The sequence below is a fragment of the Cnephaeus nilssonii genome (genome assembly GCF_951640355.1).
Source record: "Cnephaeus nilssonii genome assembly, chromosome: 3".
Taxonomy (NCBI): Eukaryota; Metazoa; Chordata; class Mammalia; order Chiroptera; family Vespertilionidae; genus Cnephaeus; species Cnephaeus nilssonii.
Genome location: NC_137074.1, coordinates 28,581,638 through 28,597,812, shown reverse-complemented (window position 1 = coordinate 28,597,812; position 16,175 = coordinate 28,581,638). Strand labels below are relative to the sequence as shown.

Here is a 16,175-nt window from a genome sequence, read left to right as displayed (position 1 = left end):
GCAATTTACTAGAGACCTGCCCCCACTGGAATCAACTACTTCTTGTTCTAGAAATAAGATCAATATATTATGCAAAGTACTTATAAGTCTCCAGAGGCCTCAAACAAATGCACCAGGGGCCATCAGGTAACCAATGGAAAAACAAAAATGTGATACCCCAATTACAGACATTCAAGTTAAAAAACCCAAAAACCTCTTAGAACAAACAAGAACATGCCTGCGGGGGGGGGGGGGGGTAGCGCGGAATTCAGCCCAAACCCTGTTGATTTCTGGTATCTGTACCAGGACATTTTTTTTTCTAGTTAATTCTCTGGTTACATACACACCATAGAGCATATTTTTTATTATTAATCTGCCTGCATGGTTTACTTTGAGACTTTTGAGAACATGGTTGTAGTTTGGATTTCACTTGCAGCAGCAAAACACGGTGATATACCAGGCTTATAATCTATGCCAGCCTACTGAAGCCACGTGGGTTTTTAAAGACACAGCCAATAAACCATAGCTGTAAGCGCTGGGTTTGCATAGCCCTATTTTTTTTTTTCTAACAAGCTTTGTCGTGGAACCACATAGAAGATGTTCAGTTTGCCTTCTTCTATATTACACTATATACCGTCTTTAGAGAAAAAAACATCAGAATTTTTGTGAAGCACCTGTCTCTTGTTACTGCTTGTTATATGTTAGTGTGCAGCGCTCATTGACTTTGGTGCCTTGAGTCTGCCTGATGATAAAAGATGTAAGATGTCCTTGTCTTAAATTTGGAAAACTCATTGTTTCCAAATTTCATCCAGAGGGATTTTTATACAACTTCTGAAATAAAAAGTGGACTTGTTCACATGTTCACTATGTACTTTTATTTTAAACACCAGCACAACAAACACAATGACATGACAAGACTGTTACCTCAGTAATACCGATAACATTCCTTGACAAGTTGGCTTATAATTTACATACATTGTTTTTATCTGGAGTTATTCTAAATATTATCTTAAGCTATACTGTAAAACACAAATCTTAAACATATGCCAGTTGCAAACATAATGTGCTTAGTTACTATTTTTCTCGTTATTTAAGCAAAATGATTTAAAGTTCCTCGAAATCATGTCCATTTGTGTTCATTGTTTCGGGATGCATGACTCGTCCCATGAACAGGATTGTTCCTGCATTGGGTTGGAAGTGAACAAAAAAGGGGATAAACAAACAAAAAAAGATATTTATGTTTAAAAGGGGGATATTTATTTATCTTCTTTCTTACAACAAGCAATATTCTAAAAATGAAAATACGTTATTTTCAAATATCACTTAGACATTAGAAATTATCCAATAAACAATGTGGGGAAATGTTCTCAATTTTAAGAAATTATTTCTCTTTAGCCTATTAAAAAAGTTCTGTTCTCATAACAGTCTTACCTGTTTTCCTATTCCTGATAAGAAAGAAAAATGGATGGTCGACAATCACTTGAGGATACAGCACAGCCATCCTACTAATGGCAATCATTCCTAAGTGCAGAGAGAAGGTAATTACATGTCTGCGATGTGCAGGAACTAATGAGTAATTTCTCCAAACCATCTATATTTAATGCAAAGGCAATGGTTTACAGGAAACACGATTTTAAAGACTTAAAGAGAGAAAAATTATAAAGGTGCTAACATTTCAACTTGACTTGGAACACACACACACCCCACACACACCACACAGTTTCCTATCTCTACCCCACCAAAAAATAATAGGACAATTTATTCTGCCCTTACAAAACTTTTAGTCTCAGTCACAGATAAATACTTATGTCTTTACTAAAATGATCTTTCAGTTAAAGGAAGAGAGAAGAAAAAAACTAAAAAAAACTAAGAGGTTTTTTTTTATATTCTCAAATTATTATTTCTTTAGTCTGAAATGGGTCTTTTTTACATATCAAATCCCCAGGCTTCTAGTAAGTGGCCAGAATGGCAGTGATTAAAGGGGAAACACAGCAGCGAGAGACTCAATGTGTTTCCTACAGCTGGGAAACTGTTTCCCTGAGATCCTTATTATAAATGATAGTTTTATATTGTTGCTGAGTGTTCCAATTGTCAGAAAAGGTCACTATTAAATTATGTAAGTGTTAAGCTTTCTTGATGCCTGAGACTACTGTGTTTCTATTTCCTCCTGAAAATGCTGTTTCAACTCCTGCTATCCTTCAAATGGACAAATTTATGCAAAGGTAGAAATAATGTATGCAAACGTAATATTACATTTGGAAACAAATCCAACCAAATAAAAGGAGAGGAAAAAAAGGCAATTCTCGCTTAACTAGGGAAGTCACAATCATCGAAATGACCAAGGATCTTTGCCATTTTGCTTTGGACACATGGTTTATGTCAAATTCCTTGATTACTGATTTACAATTATTATTTCATTGGTATTATTATTTAGTTAAAATTACTTATTACATTCTATCAGATACCCTTGTTTATGTGTGTGCTTTTAAAATAAAAACTTTTAATATATATATATATATATATATTTTTTTTTATGGATTTCAGAGAGAGGAAGAGAGAAAGAAACATCAAGGGGAGAGAAACATTCATTGCCTGCCTCCTGCATGCCCCCTAGTAGGGATCGAGCTAATAACCAGGGCATGTGCCCTGACTGGGAGTTGAACCCTGACCTCAAAGTGAACCGTGACCTCCTGGTTCATAGGTCGATGCTCAACCACTGGGCCACACTGGCTGAGCAAAAATCAAAACTTTTCACTGACAAAATTATAAACTAATTTCCACAAGTAATTAGGTAGGAAGAAAAATGTTTCAATGGGCAGCAGGGGAAAATTTAAGATAGTGAAACAGGCAGCACAGCAGGAAAATCTATCCTACAGAGCTGACAATGCCCTGAGCTCATTTATTAGCGAGAAAACGGGACATGGGAACTACCGTGCGTGGGGCCCTGGAGTGAGTGCACGCTTCGTAGCCTACTTAGAAAATTCTAGCTGGTTCAGCATTAGCTAGACTTCCAAGTGAGAGCCGAGCCAGTCTGAAAATGACCCCCGCCCCCCCACCCATGACTGCTTCAAAAATACAAATCTAAAAATGGTGAGGCGATTGGAGAGAACAACTGGGCACCTGAGGTGGCAGCAGCCTCCGAGCCCTCTTCATTCACCTCGATGAAGGACTTGTGAATTGCCTTGGAAAGGAAAATCTCCTTGTTATCTGCAGAAAAGAGAGGACAGAAGCATTTCTTCAGTGTCAGAGACAGGAAAGCCTTTAACTCTTTAGTTCAAAAGATTTGAAAAGTATAAGAGACATACTATACTGATATAGTACATAAACATAATTGTATCAAACTTAGATAACATTGTAAGGTTATGTTTACGATTTGAGAGAACCATCAAAGATGTGTATTCTGATTAGTCCTCATTTTATAGTCTCTTTTTCCCTTCATTTTTGTTGGTAATCTTCCCATTGTTTATTTTCTGTATAGTCAGAGAAAGTGGAAAGTGGCTCTGCTTGAATAGCAACTTCAAATTAGTTCATAGCTCAATATAAAAATGTCATACATGTTGCATTCTAACTTAAACTTTAAAAACACAAGTGAAAACAGGTAGAAATCCAGATATAACCAAAATACAAGATTTAAAAAAAAATCTAATCTCTAATTACTATGGTAATGTAAATATCTTTGGCAAAGAACAATAAAAACTATTTCTAAATTGTAGAAATGTGAATACATAAAGAAGTTACTTTCCATATCAGTTCATTGGTTTATCTGAGGATTACCCTATAGTCAGAAGAAATAACACATTTTCAGTATTAAGGGGACTGTTTTTGTCTTTCTATATACACTTACTTTTAAATTAATGGCTGTAATCTGCTGAATTGTGTTCTCTCAAAATTCATATGGTGAAGTCCTAATCCCCAAGATTTCAGAATGTAACTATATTTAGAGATAGACTCAAGTTAAAATGAGGTTAAACAAATATTACTGTGCCCTTTTAAGAAGAGGAAATGTGGATACAGATAGGTACAGAGGGAATGATGGTTAATTTTATATATCAACTTGGCTGGGCCATGATGCCCAGATATTTGGCCAAACATATTCGGGACATTTCTGTGGAGAGGTTTTCTAGATGAGACTTACATTTATATGGGTGGACTTCGAGTAAAGCAAACTACCCTCATCATGTGGGTAGGTCTCATCCAACCAGCTCAAGGCCTTACTAGACCAAAGACTGACCTCCTCTGAGCAGGAAGGAAATCTGCCAGACTACTGCCTTTGGACCGGAACTGAAACTTTCCTCTGGGTCTCCAGTCTGCCAGCTTATCCTTTATATTGTGAATTCCCAAAGTCTTCACACTGTGTGAGCCAATTCCTTAAAATAACTCTCTCATCTCTCCCCCCCCCTCTCCCTTTTTCTTCCTCTTCTTCTCCTCCCCCTTCTTTTCTTTTATCTCTCTTTTGATAGGTAGTAGTTAGATACATACATACATCATACACACATACATACATACATACATACATACATACATATTAGAGAGAGAGAGAGAGAGAGAGAGAGAGAGAGAGAGAGATTTTTCCTATTGGTTCTGTTTCTCTGGAAAACCTTGACAACATGTGAAGCCATAGGGAGAAGGCAGCCATCTACATGCCAAGGAAGGAGGACGCAGAAGAAACCCACCCTCAAGACACCTTGATCCCAGACTTCCAGTCTCCAGAACTGTGAGAAAATAAATGTCCATTGTTCAAGCCACTCAGCCTGTGGTACTTCATTATGGCAGCCCTAGCAAACTATACAAGACAATAGCTTCCAACCTTGGGATTCCAATTTTCCCCAAGATTAAACAAAACTAAACGGTGCCTGAAATACAAAAATAAAGCATAGCCCAAGGAAGCAAGATAAAGAATTACTCAAGTTTGTACCCCGCCCTCTGTTTTCCCAATTGCAGGAGGTCTGGTTCAAACTTAAGATAAATAACTTTGTTGCTGATGCCCAGCACCATTCAGTAAAAGCGCAATTGATTTCTCATTAGGCTGTTTAGTAAGATTTTATAAGTAACCAAGTCCTATGTACATTTTCTTTTCAAGTTTTCAAAATCACAAATGTCTTAAATGGATGGGGAATGATGTTCAGCAACATTTTGGGTACATCTGTTACACAGCACCTGCTTATTTCGAATAAGTCCCAAGACAACTGAGTGACATCTCTGCACATACTTTTAATAGGGATGTTACTTCTTCAGCTCATATTTAGGATTCAGATATAAGCACTGAATTATGACTTAGTCCATCTCAAATACTATGCTATCTTCTTCTAGAATGCATTTGATGACTGGAAGAAAAATAAAAAAGCAATAAAGTTTTTAGTTAAACAAGTATAATTAGCTCTCTCAAATCTAAAAGACTCATTGTTTTTTTTAACAAATAAAAAGAAACAGTAAACTATATCGGCAGTTAACTGATGCCGTATTATTTTCAGACTCTGCTGCCCATACTCATCAGTCTGACAGTGAAGGGAAGGTCATCCACCAAGAGCCAACATTATGGCCCTAAATGCAAAAGTGACAGAACCCCGTTCCTAAATGGTAATGAGTGTCCACATTGCCAGCTAAGTCCTCTTCAAATACTGAGGGGAGTTCTCAACGACACCGTATGGTATGTCAGCCACACCAATTCACCCAGAGGAAACCGCCTCCAGTAGCTCCTGAGCCTGATCTGCCGGCTGTACGAGGCATCTTGAAAGAAGGAATATTGCCCCTTCACCCCTTCAACTCTGACCTATGTCCTAAGTGTACCTTTTCTAGTCACCGAATCTCTCATATGCTCTCAGTTACCCACACAAACTGCTGGCGAAGGGAGGGGCACTGCTAGGTACTGTGACAGAAAGATCAAGAAAACAAGGATGCTGAGGGTTCTTGCAAGAGAACGTTATGTAAAAAGATAATGAAATGCATCTATCTATCTATCTATCTATCTATCTATCTATCTATCTATCTATCTATGAAAGCCTAAGGGACCATTATGACGAAACAACTGGAATGACCAGAATGATCAGAATGACTGATGTGCACTGACCACCAGGGGCAGATGCTCAACACAGGAGCTGCCCCCAGCCCGCAGGCCCTGATCGCCAATGGGGCCTGCCCAGCCAATGTCCCAGTCCCTCCCGATTGGGGCCAGGCCCCCAGGCTGGGATGGGGAACCAGGGATTGGTGGTGGCGGACACGGCCCCTTTCCCGGGGGGCCAGGTCTGGCTTCCACCTCGGGGCCAGTGGCCAACCTCCTGAGTCCCTCCCCTGTCCCTCCCCCCGGCAGGCAGGCTCCGATTGGTCTGCCACCTACCAGCTGTGGTGGTGGTTGGCCCCTACCCCCAGTCCCTCCTGATCGAGGCCTACCGGCCAACCTCCCAGCCCCTTCCCCCCCTGCCAGCAGGTCCCAATCACCTGATTGTGGCTGGGCCCTGGGCTGGGATGGGGAACCAGGGGTGGGTGGCAGCGGACACAGGCAGTGAGGGAAGGAGGAAAGGGGGAGGCAGGGAGGTGGGGAAATTGATCAGTCCTAATCGCTGGCCAGGCCTAGGGACTCCACCCATGCACAAATTTCATGCACCGGGCCTCTAGTCTTTAATAAGATGCATGAAGAAGACAGCATTAACACAAAAAGAGAACAGATGAGAATTTTAAAGAATCACAAAAATACTATGTATAATTTCCTACAGATAAATGCTAACCAACTTTATGAGATGTACTTTATTTACTATAAACTGTATCTATTTACAATACACAGTTTGGCAAGTTTTGAGGATGTTTACATCTGTGAACCCACCTCCACAAATAAGACATAATATTTCCATTTTCCTCCCAAAATTTTTGTGCTTTTGTATGCAGATAATTTTGAACAGGTTTGCCATCAGCTGGACACTTTTATGGTAATGTATAAATTGTAAGATTGAACCAAGGAAAAAAAACAGAAGGTCTGAATAATCCAGTAACCATTAAAGTACTAGTTGAATCAGTAGAAAAAAATTTCCCCCATCCTCAAAATTAAAGACTCCATGCCTAAATGGTTTTCTGGGTGATTTTAATCAAACCTTCAAGGAACAGATAAAAATTTCTGTTAAAAACAACATTTTAGATGCTAGAAAAAGAATACAAGTAATCTAAGTCATCTACAGAGAGTCTTACCTTGCTATTAAAATTGAGCAAGGGGCAGTCTAAGGAAAAATAAATAACCAAACTCGCCTATTAACATGGAGCTATGTGTTTGTTTTGCTTTTTAAATATATTTTTATTGATTTCAGAGAGCAAGGGAGAGGGAGAGAGAGATAGAAACATCAATGATGAGAGAGAATCATTGATTGGCTGCTTCTTGCACACCCGGCATGTGCCCTGACCTGGACCATGACCTCCTGGTTCATGGGTCGATGCTCAAACACTGAGCCACGCAAGCCAGGCTGTGTGTGTGTATGTGTGTGTGTGTATATGTGTGTGTGTGTGTGTGTGTGTGTGTGTGAGTGTGTGTGTGTTTTAATCAGAAAATTAAACCCAGCAAGGTATAGAAATTATTTTTTAAATGAGTTTCAAGGTATGTCACAATGTGTCATGAACAACTCTAACTTTCTCGAGTTCACATCAGAGCTTCCTCTGGTACGACCTTATCAAATGCAACCAATTTATGCCAATCCCTGCTAAACCCCTCTCCTGCTTGTGCTGCCTCCCACCTCGCCTTCAGTGTATCACCTACCCGCTCAGTATGCAATAGGAGGTCCTCCATGAGGTTACCGCTGCTTCATTCCTTTAGTATTCTTTATTCTATACACTGTGCTCCAGTTTATTTAAACTGCCATAGCCTGAGGCGCTACACTTACTGCTTTTGTGTCTTTGCTTCCCCAAAAGCTCCTTTAACCTTTGTTGTCCAGTAATACACCTAATCCAAAGTAGATGCTCTAGGAAAATTGATGGAGAACAGCAGCAGAGAGGGGAAGAATACAAAGACACCCCTCCTCCACACACACACACACACACACACACACACACACACACACACACTAAGGAACTTTAAGGAACTTAAAAATCTAATCGAGTAGAAGAGCAAGGGGGATGGCATCCAATAGACCAGTGTCATCATATACATTTCAAAGACCGAAAAGAAAGATCCAGTCCCCTGTTCTGACTCCCAGGGGTGATTAACTGCTGCGTGATGGACATCAAAGGTCTGCCGATGTACACGGGACCTCAGGACACTTAACCTTCAGAGAAACAGTACTCGTTTGGAAACACGAGAAGGAGAAAATGTAACAAATAAGAAATCACATCACAGACACGGAGGAAAAAAAGAGAAAATGAATTTGTTTCTCTTGGGACAAACTTCAAGCAGTCGTATCAAAATAAAATGAGGGCTGAAAATGGTTTAAGCAAGAATGTGTCTGCTGTCACCAAATTTTAGGAGGAGATTAGGTCACGCAGGGGTACAGGCGCGTTAACAGCTTCCTATGCCTGCCCTCCAGTTTGGCTCCTGGTCCCGTAATCGTGTCCATCAGGCCATCTTTCCTGCGAAGCCATTCAGTTTACTCCTCCAGGGCCTGGACCCTGTCTATTCTATTCATCTTCTATCTACAGTTTCTTTCACACTCCTAGGCACCAAGTAAGCATTTGGTATTTGATGAATCAGAACATGAGGGGAACTAAAGAGATCTATTTTACACTGATGAGCTCATCTTATTGGTTTGAGAAAAGATTAACTCTTTTCTAAAAAAGAAAATAAATAAATCCAAAACGAACAGACCTACCAAAAAAATAAAAATCCATACGCTGGCCCCAAGCAGTCTTCTCCTTCTGGCCACAGCAGCATTGCTGCCAAATGGCTGGTCCTACTTTCCTCCGGGCAGTGTGGAGCCAGGCTTTTCACACAGATTCGACGGGAACTGGGCCAGCAAAGCCTAGGTTCCCCAGAGGAGAGCTGGGCAATAATTCAAGCTCTTCTAAAGACAGGGGGGCAAAATACTCAGGCATTCATTCAGTCATCAAGCAAATATTTACCAGGTACCCTATTTGTAGGAGGTATTGTGCGGGGCCCCAAAAGGCTCTAAGTATCTGTGATTAACATAATGCTGGCAGGATGGCCATCATGCGTGTGGATGCCGCTATTTCCTTTGTGGCACGGTTCCTAAACACAGCCAGTTTAAATAGATTTCTGCGTCATCAGGACATGCTTAAAATAACAAAACCAAGAGCATTCCATAACAGGACCAAAAGCTAAATATTTTAGTTACTAAGATAATTTTAGCTTTAGCCCCACCCATGAACTTTAGAAAGGTTCCTAGAATTTGACCTCCTTCAAGGTAGGAATAGTGTTTGTTTTACTGGATGGATTTCATTATAGACAAGCAAATATTCATTCATTCATTCATTCACTCATTCATTCATGTACTAAGCACTTCCTATGTGTCAGTCATTGTTGATGCACTGGTTATACCAAGGTGAACTAAACAGTTCCTTCCTCATGGGTGAAAGCAGACATCAAATGACAAGGGCAATTAAAAAGCAAATCAATAAATGACCACAATTTCAGGGTGTGGGAAGTGTAATTAAGAAATAAGATTAGGTGATGTGTTGGACAGTGACAAGGGCAGGGGAGAGGAGCTACCTGACATAGGGCATTAGGAAAGGCATGTCCAAGAAGGTCAATTTGAGCTGAGACCTAAGAATACAAAGGAGTCAGCCATGGGAAGCCCTGACGATAGGGTTTCCAGTGCAGAGACACATACAAGCCAGGGGTGTTCAAGGACTCAAAAGAGGGATTGTGTGGCTGGAATGTGGGGAGTGAGCAGGGCTGGAGGTTTAACAGAAGCCCCCACCCCGGAGCCAGCCAGTCGAGCACCATCCCCTCACAGCACACACCCATCCTGCATCTATGCTGGGCCCTACTCCGTGCTGGGTTCTGAAGATAGAAAGAGTCTATGACATACACCGAGTGGCCAAATTATTATGATCTCTGAACACATAATAATCTGGCCACTCAGTGTATATCCTATATAATAAAAGGCTAATATGCAAATTGTCCCCTCGACCAGGAGTTGGACCAGCAGGCAGGCCAGCCAACCGCCTATGTCCCTTGCCCCTGGCCAGGCTGGCCGGACCCCACCCATGCACGAATTCATGCACTGGGCCTCGAAATACACACACACACACACACTGAGTGGCCAGATTATTATGCGTTCAGACATCATAATAATCTGGCCACTCAGTGTAGTCCCTGCTACTGAGGAGCTCCAAGGCTAGAGACAGAGACAGGCATGTAACAATCTAAGAAAAACTTTGCATTATGAGAGTCCAGATGAGGGAACGTCAATCATCTAGGAAGGGATCGAGATATCAGTGGATGCTTCTGCGAGGCCTTGACATTTGGGCTGGTTCTTGAAGAACAGCAGATGAGTGGAAGTCAGAGGAGGGGACAAGGGCATTCCAGGCAGAGGATTATACTTACAACGTGAGATAAGCAGTGGGGATGACCTAAAGGTCCAGCTGGAGCCTGGCTTATGAGGAGTTGGGGAGTGGCGGGGATACACCTGATCTTAAGAGTTTGTGCCAGGATGCTAGAGAGATAGGCTTTGTCCAGAAGTAATGGAACATGTCTGCTTTGGTTTTAGAACATACCTGCAGCAGCAGCTGTGAAAGGTGAATCAGATGAGCAAAAAGGCAGGGGCAGGAAGTTCAAGTGTGATAACTGCTGCCGGAGCCTGGGGAAGAAAGCAGGCGTGGACATGGAATGATGGCACCAGAGGAGAAATACAGCCCTCTGGCTTATGGGTGCAAGGAGAAAGGGAACAAACCAGGGCGGAGGGAAGAGTCAGTCCAGCATAAATCTAAGCACTGGAGTCTGACCTGAATATGGCTTTTCCTGTGTCTTCTTAACTCCTGTATTTTATTGGCTCCTTTATTAACACTTGTACTTTATGCTGAAAGATTTAGTAGTCACTTTTTCCTTCCTTACACCTTCCAAGAGGATTATCTATTAACCCAAATACTGACAGTTACTCATTTCCATTACAAAATAGCCCTACTCTATAACAGGATCCTCACTGCAACTAGATGAGCATTTGAAATCGAGCCTGAGAAGAAAATGATTCTTGGCAACCCTCTAGAGTCCATGTTTATTGTATGAGTCTTTACTATGCTATATGTTAATGAAATTAGCGTCAAAAACAATGGACATCAAAGTGAGATTAAAAAAACCACAGGCAATAAACACAGAGCATCTCATCTTACTCATGCCTTCACTCAGTAAGCCCTAAGCAGCAAGCACAGTGCCGGGCGCTTCCCAAGCACCTATAAGGATCAATCTTTGGGAGTTTCAAATTCTAGTCAGGGGATATCCGACGCATAAATAATGAGGAGGTCAGATGTGATATGTGGCATAAATACAAGGACAGAACATTTTAAAATTGAAGGAGTGATTACTTCTGGTTGTTGTAATCATGGTGGCTTGATAAAGTTGGGGATGTTTATAGAGGTATTTCTGTTGGGAGAGATTTCATCAAGTGGGGGGCCGGGGAGGATGTGAGGGGCAGAGCGAGTGTTCAGTTTGGCTGAAGCACAAGCCACACATAAGGAATCAGACAGCTAAGGCTGGAGGGAGCTGAGGTCTGAATGCCCCGCTGAGCAGTGGACGGTGCACAGCAGGCTGAAGGGAGGCTGTGAACAGGAACTGGAATGAGCTGAGAGTGAGTCTTAAGGCGATTAATCTTGGCAGTAGTAGATAAGCGGCAGATAAGACAGATTAAATGGAAGAGAGATTGGAAACCATTTAGGAGGCTATTGAAATAGTCTAGGACAGCAGTAATAGGAGTCTGAAATGAAGGCGGATGCCTTGAAATAGAAAATAAAGGAGTGGATTCAAGAGGTCCTAGCAAAGGCTTCTCAAGTCACTCTTTCTCGAGAAACAGGAGAACGTGAAGTAGAGTTGCTGCTGCTGTTGTTTGGGTCCACGGCTAAATCACATTTGCTAATTTTGAAGATAAATATTTTATCACATGATTTAAGAATGTAGCAGCGTCACAATAGTACCTCGTTGTTTTCTGGGTGGTTTAGAATTTACAAACCTATTAATCATGTTATTTTTAAAGCATTTTCTAGTTTTTAACTAAGAATCTTAATTGAAGAAATAATACATATACGGGGTAAAATTCCAAACAAACAGTACACAGTATGTGAAACAGAACCTCCACACTTAAAATATCTAACAACCTCTGTCCAGTATTCAAGAGTCAACTACTGCTATTACTTTCTAAGACATTGTTCAGAAATGTTCTATGCATTTATTTTATTTTATTTTATTTTTTAAAGTATTACAAATAGTAGTACATATAAAAGCTTAAATACATACCTATATTCTCTTCCCTCTCCGGATCCAATGCTACCATTCTGCTCTTCAATGTTTCCCCCCGCTCTGCTTCCACAATGCTCTCTCTGAATAGGGTTTCTCAACTCATCACAATTGACATTTGGGGCTGGATAACATCTTGTTGTGGGGCTGTCCTGTGCCGTGTACATCACAGGTTTATAGAAAGCATCCCTGGCCTCTGCACCCAAGATAGCGTAACACTCCCCGGTTTTGACAACCAAAAAGGTCTCCAGCAGCTGGCAAATATGCCCTGGAGGGCCAACTGTCCTGGCTGAGGACCACTGCACCAATAAGACATTTCTATCACCCCGTGTTTTATTAAATCCAACTGATTATGTTCTCTCCCCCACAAGTCTGTATGCTTCTTTAGTGAAGGTATGCTATCTTGATCATTTCTTGATTTTTATGACATAGTACTTTGCTCACACTATCCGCTTCACAGAGTTGTTAAATGAAAGAAATAGACATGGTGTTGAATATAATTAATGTTGTATATCTTAAACACCATGAAATTCTCATTAAAGGATAAAGTAATAATATGCTAATAAGTTTCCAGGGTACTTGTGGGGGTTACTACTAAAATGTCATAGACATTTTAATCATTATTTGGAGGCAAAAAACTCAACAGGTGACAACAATACCAACCATGTAAGGTAGAGCATACGGTGCCAAATAAATGATGCAGGGATCAAATGGTACTGAATTTAGAGGAAGCTTAGAGGCAAGCCTTATGGTTGTGTCAGTAGATAGTTTTTGAATAAATGAATGATTCATATGTTAACAATATGAGAGAGAGAAAGAGAGAGAGAGGGGGGGGAGAAGGAAGTATTGGTTGGGTAGTTGGCATGATGAGGCTACTAAGACTCTAGCAAAACTAGGAATTTAAGAATTAAAGGGTTCCCACTGAAAGCTTGAGATACAGGCTTTAGATCTTTCATCTAGCTATCCTGAGGACATGGACAGGGTAGTGTTTGGGGCTGCCCAATTCTGGATTTCTTACTGAAGTTTTAGGAGTATATGTCCCAAGAAGTGAAATGTGGAAGGGTAGTCCCAAGGAAAGCTCTTCTCTCCTTCCCTCCCTCGTTTGCTCCTTTAGCGAACATCTACTGTGCCAAGGATGTGTCGGCCCCGTGCCAGGAACGGGAAATGCAGCAGTGAGCAGGGTGCTGAGAAGGATTCAGTTCTGAGGGAGGTTTGATCAAACAACCAGCAACTTCACATATATCCGATACAATATGAACTCTGAAAGATCCTACCGCTTTTTCTAATCCCCCAACCAGCTGCATTCATAATGTATATCTATGCTCTAGTGTCTCTGTACACAGCAAAGGCAATTAAACATTACCTTATAAACCTTCCAGACATGCCAAAAATTTTAAGCTACGCTGACCACAATAATTGACTTGCCATCGCAGTGCTACTCCCTCAGGACCCAAAGCAGCAGATATTCTATGTGTGTGAAATAATGGCCTAGATGTTCGGGTGGGACAGTGAGAGTGAATCTCTAATCAAACTGAAAATAGAGCCATGGTCAGAAAGCAGAATGCAATTATCCAATTGGAATTTGGCCAGTATGGTAGACAGATGCTCTCAGTTCTTAAGAAAGGGAGCACAGACCTTTAGATTATACTACGCTTGAGCCATGAAAGTATTTCTGACTCAAGTTCAAAGGCCCCCTTTACCTTTAGCATCTCCACCAGGACCACCTTCTTGACAATCTCACTGAAGAGTTCAGAACCTCAGTTGCTGGATGTGAGTCATGAAAACCTTTACTCAAAGGAAGTTCACTTCCTTCGTGTGCATAGCAGACATTTAGAGAAGCTTATTAGTGTTTCGCAACGTAAGCTCTCTAAATAAGGGGTAGAAGATGTGGCATCGGACACATCAATATCATCTCACTCCTGGAAGTTCAGTGCAGCTTAGAAAATGGTCTGCTCAGTTCTAAATCTGGGAGGGCAAGGCTTTCTTGATTATAGACTCCTTGAGAATTTATTGAAAGCAATGAATGTGCTATCTCCTCCCTGGTGTTCTCTCTCTCTCTCTCCCTCCCCCTCTCTCTCCCACTCTTCAATGGGAATGCACACTATATGTAATTTCAGGAATGAAGACCTCTGAATCCATGGGTCTTCACACTCCAGGTTTAGAAGCTATTATTTGGCTAGCTTGATTATCTGTAGGTTGCTACTTCAGGAGAAGAAAACTAAATTCTCTCCTGCAACTCATGAACTGCTAAGAAAATCTTCTATCACCTCAGCTCTCTCTAGATGGAGAATTTGGTTCAAAACATAGCATATAAAGAGGCCTTACATGCTGAGTTTCTTTTATCTTGCTATATATTTGACTTTATCTCATAAAAAAGATTGTTTTTATTTTCTGTTTTATAGAAATGATAGAAAACAATCATTGTATAAGTTGAGTCTCAAACTCACAGGTAGCTTAATCCTATGATAAATATCTTGGGGTTGGCTACTTAAAGGTATTTCCAAAAAGATTTTGCGTGTTCTAAGTACTTTAATGTTAGTAATATAGTATGGTATTTTACAATGAACAAATTAGGGCAACTTAATCAAATTATTCAAGTCAATTTTATTTTCTTAGAATATTTAAAATAAATTACTCAATATCTAACATGCCAGCTATGTTTTGAAGCTACTTCTTCAAAACCAATGTTTTTTATCCAAGACTTAGAATAATATTTACATCATCTCACTAAGTACTGTTTTAAAAAGTATTTAGTTCTCACAGCAGAAACTCATTTATCCTCTCTTCCTTCTTTCTTTTCTCTATGATTTATTATTACCGGACATATTGAGATATTCGATCAACACATTTATTGATTATGTACTCTACAAGGCATTGGATCTGATGATATGGGAAGTTCAAAGATAAGACAGGTCTTCTGGAGACTATAACCTATTTTTAAAGATAAAACATGGACCAGGATAATATAAACTTAATGTTTTGACTATATTTATAATTTTGCTTGTAGAAGTTAAACATAGTTATTATATTTATCCGGTAAATAACTATATTTTATCTCAGAAATCCACAATAAATAGATAATTCAACATCACTTTAAAAAGCTTTTATGAAATAACATGAGAGAAAGAGAGAGAGATGAGAAAGAAACATCGATCGGTTGCTTCCCATACACACCCAGACTGGGGATTGAACTTACAACCTGGGTATGTGCCCAGACCGGGAATTGAATCTACCACCTTCCGGTGTATAGGATGATGCTCCAACCAACCAAGCCATAAGGGCCAGGGAAAAATAACATTTTTTAAAAAATTGGTGTTTGTTTCCTACCAGACAAGGCTGTCAAATTTGCATTTTTGGTGAAAACTTCAGTTATTCCAAGAGCCTTCAAAACATCTTTTAAATCAATTTCCTGTTCCACTGTGAACCTGGAGAACACAAGGGGGAAAAAATTAGTTACCGCATTTTTAAAGTATTTCGTTACAGTATCTTGTTACCTGGGACAGGAATAAAATGTTAGATATGTAGATGTTTAAAGCCTGTTTTATGAGGGAAAATTATATTAAAACTGGCTTTTGACTGCAAATAGTATTTGATTGTGCTTATAAAAAGAGGGAGGTATCAAATGGAATAATATAACAGAAGAGTATTAAATTAAGTAGGAAAATACATAATAAGGATACAAGACCATAATATATGGTGGAATAAATGAGTTTTGAGATCAAGAATAATTACCATATTACTATGTAAAATTTGTACATAAACAGTTTTCAAGTCCTTTGACCTATACTAAATATATTTGTTTTGTTTTTTTAAAGCTGGT

At 40.1% G+C, this 16,175-nt stretch overlaps 1 protein-coding gene across 1 annotated transcript in view; it reads right to left on the bottom strand.

The window, feature by feature from the left end:
• Window positions 1–871: 871 nt before the first annotated feature.
• The window catches only part of SERPINI1 (serpin family I member 1), a 75,864-nt gene continuing 60,560 nt past the window's right edge, over window positions 872–16,175 (bottom strand). The window contains exons 6-9 of the mRNA XM_079767442.1: window positions 15,683–15,780; window positions 3,100–3,186; window positions 1,411–1,500; window positions 872–1,160 (exon numbers count right to left, since the gene is read on the bottom strand). Of these exons, the coding sequence (XP_079623568.1) occupies window positions 1,084–1,160; window positions 1,411–1,500; window positions 3,100–3,186; window positions 15,683–15,780 (352 nt within the window). The 3' untranslated portion in view covers window positions 872–1,083. The remainder of the gene's footprint in view (window positions 1,161–1,410; window positions 1,501–3,099; window positions 3,187–15,682; window positions 15,781–16,175) is intronic.